Source organism: Trichosurus vulpecula, chromosome 5, assembly GCF_011100635.1.
Source record: "Trichosurus vulpecula isolate mTriVul1 chromosome 5, mTriVul1.pri, whole genome shotgun sequence".
NCBI lineage: Eukaryota > Metazoa > Chordata > Mammalia > Diprotodontia > Phalangeridae > Trichosurus > Trichosurus vulpecula.
Window position 1 is genome coordinate 128,180,440 of NC_050577.1, and position 12,421 is coordinate 128,192,860.

At 35.9% G+C, this 12,421-nt stretch overlaps 1 protein-coding gene across 2 annotated transcripts in view; it reads left to right on the plus strand.

Moving 5' to 3' along the window:
- FAM3C (FAM3 metabolism regulating signaling molecule C) overlaps positions 1 to 12,421 on the plus strand; it is a 62,814-nt gene that overhangs the window by 38,132 nt on the left and 12,261 nt on the right. For both annotated transcript variants that reach the window (XM_036761183.1, XM_036761182.1), the window contains exons 6-8: positions 2,123 to 2,181; positions 5,145 to 5,195; positions 7,759 to 7,843. In XM_036761183.1, coding sequence (XP_036617078.1) covers positions 2,123 to 2,181; positions 5,145 to 5,195; positions 7,759 to 7,843 — 195 coding nt within the window. The remainder of the gene's footprint in view (positions 1 to 2,122; positions 2,182 to 5,144; positions 5,196 to 7,758; positions 7,844 to 12,421) is intronic.

Consider the following 12,421-nt stretch of genomic DNA (forward strand, 5'->3'; position numbering starts at 1 on the left):
AACAGAGTGTTGGTCAAAATTTGCAGGTAACAAAGGCTAGAAAAGGTATCTAACAGTAGATGACGAGTCAGGATTTGGTATGATATTAAGATGAAATTTAATAAGGATAAATGCAATGTCTCAGACTTGAGTTCAAAAAGCAATGCAGGAGACATGGCTAGAACTTTTGAAAAATATCTGGGGATTTTAGTGGATTGTAAAGTCAATATTGTGAGCTATGTGTGACAGTTAAAACTAATGCAGTCTTAGACTGTGTTAAAAGAATAGTGCCCTGGACTAGATAGGATAGTCCTACTGTACTCTCTTCAGTTCTTGGCATCACATTTTAGGAAGGACAGTTGAGTAAACCAGGATGAAGAAGAGCCTTGAGGCCAAGTCATAGGAGGATTGTTTAGCCTGGAGAAGAAAAGGGGAAGGAGAAAAGGAAGATCAAGATAGCTATCTTGAAATATTTTAAGGGGATATTCATTGGAAAAAGGAGATAGACTTGTTCTGTTTGGGCCCAAAGGACAGAACTACTTGGTATGGACAGAACTTGAAGAAAGGTAAATTTAGGCTTCCAAAAGGAAAAAAAGAACCCAACCCAAACACTTCCAAACAATTAGAGCTTTCCAAAAGCAGAGATTTGGGGCGGGTGGGGGGGAGAGTGTGTGTGTGTGTGTGTGTGTGTGTAGGAGATTCTTGTTTAGCTATGGTTGGATTTGGCCTCTGAAATCTCTTCCTACTGAGGTTCTGTGATGCAAGCTGTTTCAGTGCAAATTGTTGCTTCAATCTGAGCATGTAAGAGGAAGTATGCCATAGTACAGTGGTTCCCATTTAGTGATTTGTGAACTCCATAGAGGTTCATGATAATGGTCCAATGGGTTCATACTAAAAATTCTTTAATGGTGCCTTAAGCAGCAGTAATTGCTTATGAAAATTATGAGCTATATGTTAAATTACTCTGGGTGTTCACATGATTTTTTGTTGTTCAGAGGAATTAACAGAATAAAAAAAAACATGGGGAACCCCTGGGAGTTGAACTGTGAACTGTTCTTTTCCCCAGTAAGACCTATGTTCAAATCCTGCCTCTGACACATACTGACTGTGGGCAAGTTATTTAACCTTTCAGTGTTCTTAAGTGACTCTCCTTTGTTACTGTAAGTGGCTTCTCTGTTACACATGCTTTACTGAATGAATCTGTGATCTCATTCAATTTACTACTCCTTCTGTAGGTACAGATTTAATCCCTTTATACCTTCTTATCCTGGGGAACATTTTTGTCTACATCTGTCCTGCTAGTCCTCTAAAGAGAATCTACCTGGCATGTTGGATGGAGACATTCCTTTTTAATTCTTTGTTGTGGCTACCATTATAGCACTTGGGATATTATCCTTCACTCATATCATGAGCAGCGCAAATTTGTTTTTACGATCATCCGTGTCTTTAATGATATCTTTTATACTGATCTTCTTTTGCAAATCTTTATTAGCAAATGATACCTTATGTATCTCCCCTTTTTTCCTTTGAGTGTGATTGTGGTTCTTCTGAGATACTAGCCATGTAGCATTTTCAAGATAATACTGGTATTAGAAATAGGGCTTTTTAGTTGCAAGCAGCCTGAGGTCACTGAAAATAATTCTGCTGCCTCCCAGGTTCCATGTAACCTATTTTCCTTTTCAATTCTTGTCCTAGAGAGGCACAAATCTTACTTTACTTCTGTCTTATATATCAAGTTCTTATGGGAAATGAAAAAGTAAATTAGGTCACTTGTTTGATTGTTTGAAGGCAGGTGCAGAGTCATACTTGCAATACATATATGCTATGAGGGATTCCTTATGAAATATTTCATAATCTGATAACTCATCAAGAAACATCTTGAGCTTTTTTTATATCTTTCATAGCCCCAATCTTTTAATACATTGTTTATATTTAGGAAGTCATATTGAAATAAGTTTTTAAATAATTATTGTATATATACAAAAGCAACTTTTTGATTGTTTTTCCTATGTTAAATTTATACTATTGAATATGTTGTATACTTAATGCTATTCGTTCTGTTTTTTCATTATTTCATCTTTAGACCCTGTATTTTCTATGTGAAATAATTGCTTCTGAAATTTGTATTTTTTTTCTTCTTCAGTTTAATGAGTGGTGTAAAGAATAATGTTGGAAGAGGAATCAATGTTGCATTGGTAAATGGTATGTATAATTTAGCTTAGTCCTGTATTCAGGAGATATAAGAATGGAGACCTCAGAAGTAATATGTATCCCCAAATCTAGGGAAAAGGATAGAAAGTGGTGTTCTTTTAATTGAGACTAAAAAGAATATACATTCCTAGCATAGGAATTGTTTCTCTTCTCAGAAATAACCTTCCCTACATTGTATTTTAGGCACATCACCTCATTTACTTTCTGAACGTCATTAAGAAGCAGACAATCAACCTCTAACCCTACCCAATCCCTAATATATGGTCAATAAAACATAAATTTGGGAGCTTAGAGTATCTGAGTGTGCTGAAGAGAAAAGAGATAATATAAGGGCAAAGGGTAGTTGTGTGTTTGGAATTAAAAGAAAGCTAGGATTTCAACATTTTTCTAGTATTGACCAGGGAGAAAATTGTCTTGACTAGCTCATGCAAATAGCTGACCTATTTCGCCAGTTCCTTTAGTGGAAAAAAGCTCATTAGTTTATCAGAACTTGGTGGTTTTCTGTTATACTATGCAACATTCTGATTTTAATGTGCCATATCAGGTGGATATCCCAATACTGACTGGTCCATAAAAATAAATGTTCGCCAGGCTCATTGTAAATGAATAAATTGGCATTTTGGTTTATGAGTTGACCTCTTTTGAACTTGGTTAGCAGTTGTTAAATTATTTAATTATTCACCCTGGTGAATTGATCAAAATGAACCTGAAAAGTGAGAACCAAAGTATAACACTAATCACAAGAGTCCAGTGCTAAAATAAATGCTTTACTAGTTTTATCCATTTTGTAATAATAAATGTTGTAACTCTAAGAATACTAGAGTGTGGAAGTTAAAGCTGCTATGATATCTTGGGCAAATAAATTGCTTACGTATACCCTTTTGTTAACCACAAGATAAAATAGTTTCTATTCTGGAATTCTTGGTTGAATTCCTTTTTTGTATGTTACCATTTAGTTGCAATCAAGGCAATAAAAACATTACGTAAGAGTAGAAGTAAAGGTATAAATGCCTCCCTTATTTTTTATTTCACCTAAGATAGTATAGACTTAGTGAATGGAGGAAGGTGAAAAATCTTGGCTATGTTTGAGGACTAATTAGGTGAGATGAAAAGGAAGGTACAGAAACCTAGTACTAGAAAAGAAGGATGTAGAACTCTGCTAGCATTAAAAAAAAATCTTTGCGGTGAGTTTCTCTGATAAAGGTCTAAAAAGAACAAATATTAAACATTTATTAAAACAAGCATTTATTAAACACTTTGTGCTAGGCATTTTGCTAAGTGTTTGAGATACAAATACAAGCAAAAATAAAGACTATTCCTGGCCTCAAGGAGCTTACATTCCAATGGAGGAAGTGTACAAAAGAGAACAGGGGAACAAAAGGAAGGTATCTGGTGCAGGGACATGATTTTGAAATCCAGAAAGGAACAGGGCCAGGAGGGAGTTGAAGATAAGCTTGCCTGAGCAGTCCACAAGATGGAAGCTCCGGGAGAAACACACCAATGGGAGGAGGGGGTGGACCTCGTGGAGGAATACTAAGGGGTAAGACAGACCCTAGTAAGTTAATCTGTTCTAAGGCAAGGAGGCCCCAGGTGCTGGGGAAAGTTCCACAATGGGCCAGTAGTAGAGAAGGAGTGGTTCTGAAATCCAGAAAGTCAGGGATGAGACTGGGAGCAGATTGTTCCCTAGTATCAAGATATATAGGGGAAGGATTCAACTACATAAGAACAAAGTCCTGCCCAGTAGATAGGTGGTCAAAGGGATATGAACAGACAGTTCTCAAAAAGAAGACAAGTAACAACCATGTGAAAAAATGTTCTAGATTACTAATGATAAAATGACAATTATTGAAATATTAATAAATATGTAATAAATAAAAATATTGAAACTTTGAAGTCCTATCTTCTACCATTTAGATTATCAAAGATACCAAAAAAGGGAAAATTAAAGTTGTTGGAACTATCAGAAGGCAGGTACCCTATTGGAATGTTGATGGAGCTGTGAATTACTTCATTTTGGAAAGCAATTTGGATCTGTGCCCTAAAAATCACTAAATGGTATACTCTGACCAAACTATGTAGCTGTTAGGACTATATCTCAAAGAGGTCAAAGATAATTACTACAATATCATAGAATTAAACTTTAAAGGACTTAATTCTTATCAGCGCAGTAATCTGTCATTGGGCAGATAGGTGGCACAGTGAATAGAACTCTGTATTCAGGAGGACCTGAGTTCAGATTTGACCTCAGACACTTACTAACTGTGTGTTTCTGGACAAGTCACTTAAACTTGTTTGCCTCAGTTTCCTCATCTATGAAATGGTTGGATTAGGAAATGACAAAGCGCTCTAGTATCCTTGCCAAGGAAACCCCAAGTGGGGTCACATAGAGTCAGATAAGACTGAAACAACTGAACAACAACTGGTGAGGAACCTTGTGTTTTATCTCTTAACAGTCTTTGATGGTCTAGTGATGTAGAGTGAGAGATATATTTTCAAACATGTCCAATGTGTGGATTTATTTTGTTCAATTATGCTTACTTAGAAGGGAAAGTCATTGTTTGGGCAAGGTATTAATGGTGTTTTAAAAAAAAGCATTATTTTTCTGTTGTTTGCTTATAGATGAGCCCATGTTTGTTGGAGTTTGGCAGCATATTCATGAGATAGTAAGGGATAAAAAAGGACTGTCCCAGTGGTTAGTCCTGTCTTAGGCAATGTCAGGAATACTTACACAGCAGCCTAGGAGGAGAGGCGAACATTAGAGAGCAATGGAATCCCTCTTCTCATCTGATCTTTTTATATTATCACCGTTACATTTTATAGGTTTAGGTTAGATTAGTAGGACCCAGAGTTTGAAATTTTGTTACTTTTAGCTTACTACTTTTTAAATAATTTCATATCTATGAGTTATAACTCAGTCATTACAGATTTTGATCTGAAATCTCATCTCTTTATAGGAAAAACAGGAGAAGCATTACGCACTGAATACTTTGATATGTGGGGAGGAGGTAAGCAGTAATGTACTCTGTTTAAATGACTCACTCCTGTGTCTGACATTGACTCCCTGATAATTTCTTAGAGCAAATGAACAAATGAATAAATAAGCAATTTATTATGCATTGCTTTGTGTAAAACACTGTACTAAGTACTAGGGATACAAATAGAAATATAAGATGGGCCCTGTTCTTCAGGAACTTATAGTTTAATAGAAGGAATGTAAACATGTAAAGATCATCAGCTTCAGGTCAGATAGAAAGGCCCACTGGCCTTTAAGGGCAGTCAACTAGTGATATTTCTTTTAGAACGCTACCTGTTTCTGATGTTGAACCATTTAATTATACCAAAGACTTTAGTGAGAATATTTGTGGAGGCTTCAGAGCTGTGGCTGCGGAGAAGTCAGGGGTACGGTACCTGAAGAGGCAGTTGCCAGACTGCATCTCCACAAGGGTTGCTTCCTTGGATAATGGCTATGGGTGTCAAGCTGGAAGTGGGGCTGGTGGTCTGGGATACTGCTATTGCTGGGACTCTTAGGTTTACCTATCCACTGGTGGCAGTGGTGGCCTGTGGCAGTGGGAGGATGGTCTGCTCCTTCTGCTTAGGGTTACTTTCATGGATGATGGGGACCAGGCTTGAAATAGGGCTGGTGGCAGAAGTTGGAGGGGAGGGGGATTGCTCAGTCTTTAAAAATGTAATTATTTTTTCATATAAAGTCAGGTCTAAAGAAATGGAAAAACATCAGTGGCTTTTGGTTAGGCTGAGCTAATATAATAAAAATGACAATTTTACCTAAATTAATTTACTTATTTAGTGCCATATCAATCAAACTATCAAAAAAATATTTTATAGAGCTAGATAAAATAACAAAATTCATCTGGAAGAACAAAAGGTCCAGAATATCAAGGGAATTAATGAAAAGAAATGCTAGGGAAGGTGGCCTAGCCATACCAGATATTAAACTGTATTATAAAGCAGCAATCATCAAAACTATTTGGTACTGGCTAAGAAATAGAGTAGTGGGTCAGTGGAATAGGTTAGGTATACAAGACACAGTAGTCAATGACTATAGTAATCTACTCTTTGATAAACCCAGAATCCAGTTTCTGGGATAAGAACTCAATATTTCACAAAAACTGCTGGAAAAACTGGAAAATAGTATGGCAGCAACTGAGCATAGACTAATATCTTACACTGCATACCAAAATAAAGTCAAAATGGGTTCACGATTTAGATATAAAAGGTGTTACTATAAGCAGTTTGGGAGAGCAAGGAATAGTTTACCTGTCAGATTTATGGAGAAGGGAAGAATTTATGACCAAACAAGAGATAGAGAGCATTACAAAATGCAAAATGCATAATTTTGATTACATTAAATTGAAAAGTTTTTGTACAAACAAAGCCAATGCAACCAAGCTTAGGAGGGAAGCAGAAAGTTGGGAATGAATTTCTACAACCAGTGTCTCTGATAAAGGCCTCATCTCTAAAATATACAAGAAACTGAGTCAGATTTATAGTAATACAAGTCATTCCCCAGTTGATAAATGGTCAAAGGATATGAACAGGCATTTTTCAGAGGAAGAAATTAAAGATATCTATGGGCATATGAAAAAATGCTCTAAATCATTATAGATTAGAGAAATGCAAATCAAAACAACTCTTAGGTACCATATCTCTCTTGTCAGATTGGCTAACATGACAAAACAGAAAAATGATAAATGCTGGAGAAGATATGGGAAAATAGGAATACTGTTACATTGTTGGTGGAGTTGTGAACAGATCCAGCCATTCTAGAGAGCAATTTGGAACTATGCCCAAAGGGCTGTAATAATGTGCATACCCTTTGATCCAGCAATACCACTCCTAGGTCTGTATCCCGAAGAGATCATACAAGTGGGAAAAGGACCCGTATGTACAAAAATATTTATAGCTGCTCTTTTTGTGGTGGCAAAGAATTGGAAATCAAGGAGATGCCCATCAATTGGGGGATGGCTGAACAAGTTGTGGTATATGAATGTAATGAAGTACTATTGTGCTATGAGAAATGAGGAGCAGATGGACTTCATAATAACTTGGAAAGACTTACATGATGTGATGCTGTGTGAGGGGAGCAGAACCAGGAGAACATTACACACGATTACAGACACAGTATCTGTGATAACTAACTTCGATGTAGACTTGGCGCTCTTCTCAGCAATACAAGGTTCTAAGACAGCTCCAAAAGACTTATGATGGAAAAAGCTATCCACATCCAAAGAAAGAATTGTGGAGTCTGAATGCAGATTTAAGCAAACTATTTGCTCTCTCTTTTTTTTCCCTTTTTTGGTTTTGTTTCTTCTTTCTCATGGTTCATTCCATTGATTATAATTCTTCTTTACAACTTGACTATTGTGTAAATAAGTTTAATGTGAAAGTATTGTAATAGCAATTTATGTAGAACCTATATTGGATTACATGCTGTCTTGGGGGGGGCAATAGAGGGAGGGGAAGAAAATTTGAAACTCAAACTTGTGGAACTGAATGTTGTAAACAAAAAATAAAAAAAGAATTTAAAAAATTAATTTTTTTTCCCTTTAGATGTGGCACCTTTTATTGAATTCCTTAAGTCTATTCAAGATGGAACCATAGTTTTAATGGGAACATATGATGATGGAGCAACCAAGTATGTATGGATTTTTTTCTACCTTAATGCCTTTATAAATAAATAATGTGTATATCAAAGCACTCTTTTACTACTATGAAGTATTCTTATATTAGGGCACATTTTTATTTTGTTAATTCAAGAGTTTTAAATATAAGGTGGGAGTGATTATCAGAAGAAAAATTCCGTGTGTTTAAAATTGGCTAAATAATTCTCTACAACGTCTATGTTGTCAAAATTTTAGAGGTTTCTCTTTCTCCCTCACCCAGTTATTAATCAGAAATAATATATAATATAATATACACATACTTAAAATGCACGCACACACTCACATACATATAATATATATACATATGTAAATGCAGAGAGAGAGAATGTTTTACTCTTTTAGGAGAAAGTTCTTTTGATTGTAATTATAGTCAGTATACACTTGATAGCATACTGATTACTGGGCTTTTTCTACCCTGCTCCAAAGTAGTTATTGCTAAACATCAGGGTTTCCTCCATCCTATACTTAGAATCCATGTGTAGAAACAAGGACTGGAAAGATCTCCACACATTAATAGCTCATTAAACTATTATGATCCTTAAGCACAAAGTCCATCAGCCCGTGAAAGCTTTGGCAGAGTGTTCAACTTATTCCGCAGATGTATAGGTCAATCCAAGGTGGGAAACCTACAGCTTTGATGCCGCATGTGGCTCTCTAAGTCCTCAAGTCCATCCCTTTGACTGAATCCAGACTTCACAGAACAAATCCCTTTAATAAAAGGATGTGTTCTGTAAAACTTAGATGCAGTCACAAGACGACATCCAAGGACCTAGAAGGCCATGCATTCCCCACCCCAGGTCAGTCATTAATTGATAATGTTTATTAAGCACCCACTATGGGCTAGGTGCTGTGTACATCACTGGAGCAAAACTCTGGTGTATGCTTATTAAATTTTTGGTTCTTAAATTTTACATATTTTATTTAGTATTAAAATATAGAATATTTTAATTTTCTGAATATAAAACAATGAGATTAGACTTAAAAATATTTTCCTAAAGAAATCAAATTCAGCATAGGTTCAGTGTTAGTCATGTGTATTAGAATATTATCAACTTGTTTTTTGTTTTCAGCATATCTGCTATTTTAGTGCATTCAGGGGATTACGTTAATTAGGATTATGTCTGATTCGGATTATATTTGAAAATATGGCCATTAGTAAATAAATGGTACATTTTGACCATGGGACTGTTAATGTCCTCCTCCTCCCATGTTAGTGTGGTGGGTGAAGAGAACTTTAAATTGATGACCTTGTTTACTTTGCTGAAAGGAGGCGATGGGGTCATTAGTTTCTAATTTGTCTGGAGAGATAAGTGAAGTGTGTACTCTTTGTAGTGTCAGGTGTGTAATTGAGGAACCTTTGAAATAACTCATCAATTATCCACCAACTGTGGGATAAGCCAGAAGCTTAACTTTATGTCTACTAACAGACTAGGTGCTTATTTCAACAAATTGAGGAAAATTCTTCAGTTTGAAGTCCTTTTTCCTCATGCAAGCGTGTATGTAGGGGGCTTGAATTTGAGCCTGCCCTTTTCACTTGTATAATGCTTTGAGGTCATAAATAATAATGATAAAAGTTGGTTTAGATCTCTTCTTTCTCCTTTAGTAGCAGCTTTTGGTGCATATGTGCATGTAAGCAACAGACATAGGATTATAACTAAAAACATAATTTTGGATTGTACTGCAGAAATAATACCCTACACACAGTTTAGTACAAGTTGAGTAAATCTCTAGTTTAAGTGAGCAAGCTAAATTTAATTTGAGCTTATTTTCAATAATGGTTTCAGCTGTTTGGAGCCATAATTTTTCTTTAAATTCCTTTCTACCAAAAAAAATATCAGAACCATAAAAGTGTAGTTAGAAGAAGCCTTGGGTTCAACCACCAAGTGACTGGAAGCTCACTGCCTAATGAAAAAACTTACTCCATTATTGGAAGAAGTATATCATTAAAATGTATTTATTAAGTTAATCTGAATGTATTTTAGTTACTCTGACATGTGTTTTTGTGACTTTTGCCCAATTCTTTTTACATGATACCTTTTCAAATTGGCAAAGGTAACTATAGAATTTATAATAGCTTTCTTTTATCCCCCAATCGATGAGCATTCCCTTGATTTCCAATTCTTTGCCACCACAAAAAGAGCTGATAGAAATATTTTTGTATAAATGAGTCCTTTTTCTTTGATCTTTGGGATGTCATCTTTTTAAAAAAATAATGCCGCATATTTGTATGCCGTAGCTTACAATTTACAGAACACTTTCATATATATTCTCTCATTGGTTAACATAGCACCTTTTTCCACTAGCAGAGAAAAGTAGCCCCTTTTTTTTTTTCAACTTGTTTTATCCATTTCGATGCACTTTATTTAGTCTCTTCTGGGCTTTAGATTTCCTGGAGGAAGTCTGAGGTTCATGCCATACTTATATTCGTCCCTGTTTAGGAGCCTTTCTCCTTTTCGTTCACATTGGATAAAGTCCTCTAGGGTCTTCATGCAGTGCATAAGTAATTATTGGTTGGTTGGGGATTGATTATATGGTGAGAACTTTTTAAAAAGAATTTCTTAGTTTTTACTGGACATTTCCCCTCACTTTTAGAATCTCTAATCATGCATTCATACTTGTCTTCTCTTCCTCAACTTTTTGAAATCTGTTCTCTTGTCTGATGTGTATTTTTTATATATTCCTTTTCTTTGCTATTGCTGATTGAAAGTTTTTTATGCTAAAGTTCCTTTCTTTTTCCACATAACCAACTAATTATTCCTCATTAATGAGAAATAATTCCAGAATAGTAGTAACCCTGGCTGAATAAGAAAACTAGCAACAAAGCAAATGTCAAATACTGAAATTGTTGAAATCTTTGAAATTTTACTGCCAGAAGATGTTAGGATAATTGAAATTTCCTGTGCTTTGCACTTGCTTTTGTGGCAGTATTATAGTCTCTACTAAGAAAAACATCTGGGACAGCTAGGTGGCACAGTGGATAGAGCACCAGCCCTAGAGTTGGGAGGACCCGAGTTCAAATGTGGCCTCAGACAGCTTATTAGCTGTGTGACCCTGGGCAAGTCACTTAATCCTGAATGCCTCTCTGCCCCCCAAAAATAAATAAGAAAGCATCATCCACACCATATCTTTCTAGATTACGTAATAAAACCATTCTGTCATGTTTCTGTACACTTCTGGTACAATACATGTTGTTATATGGAAGACGTACTTTAATTACAATAACATTTTCAGTAATTGGCATGTCTAGCAGTTAACGTGCCACAGAAGTCCTGTGCTCTTTGCTGTGGCTATGAGGGGAGACAACATGTGTGAGTATGGGTGTCTGGGCACCTACCAGATAGATAAGAGGTGATGGGAGGAGGTGGAAAGAAAGTACTAGTAGCTCAGCTAAGGTGATAAGCAAAGGCTCCATGTAGAAGGTTATATTTAAGCTGAGCCTTGAAGGAGGCTATTAAGAGGCAATGATGAAGGAGTTCATTCCAGGCATGGAATATAGCCAAAGTAAAGATAGGTAGATAGAGCACCATGACGATAAAGCCACTTTGGCTGGACTGCAGTGTTTGTGAAAGGGAATGATGTGTAAAGAGGTTTGAAAGATAGGAGGGGTGCAGTTTATGAAGTGCTTTAAAAACAAAATAGAAGAATTTATATTTGATCATGGCGTCACTGTAGTCTGAGTTAGGGGAATGACATGATTCGATCCGTGCTTTGGGAAAATCACTTTGGCAGCTGTGTGGAGAATGGATTGGAAAGTGGAGATATTGGAGGCAGAGAGAGACCACTCAGACTATTGCAGTAGTCTTAAAGTAGAGGTAATGAGGGTCTGAGCTGAGGCGGAAAAATGTGGTTGTGTGTAAGGCAAGTTGAGGGGGAGAGGCAGAAAGATTTGGCAACTGATTGAATATGTAAAGTTTGTTCACCCAGGTTAATGGACTTAGAAACTTGAAAATACCATGTTTGCAGAAATAAGGAAGTTTGGAAGAAGGGAATGGATTTGGGGAAAAGGATAACAAGCCATCTTTTAGTCATGTTGAATTTTGTGACTCCTGTTGGACATACAGTTTAAAATTATAGGGATAATGATCTAGTAAGTAAGACAGAGAAGGTAGCAGTCAAAGAGGAAATGATAAAATCAAGATAATAGTGTTAAAAAACCAAGAAGTAAAAAGTAACATTTCTAAATAATTTTTTAAATTTTAAAGTAATTTTTTAAAGTAACAAAAATATTTTCTCTGTATTGACATTTCCCATGAAATTACTGGAAAAGAAAAACCAAACTCTTGTTAAAAATATACTTAGTCAAGAAAAATAAATTCCTTTGTTTTCCAACTCTAAAAAAAAATATGTCATTTCTGTACACTGAGTCTGTCACCTCTCTGTTAGATGGTGAGATATTAGCCCTCTGTAATCATGGTTGGTCATTGCATTGATCGGAGTTCATAAGTCTTTCAGATTTGTCTTAAATGTTCTTCTGGTTCTGTTCACTCTGCATCAGTTCATACAAGTCTTACCAGTTGTCTCTGAAACTGTCCCTTTCATCAGTTATGGCA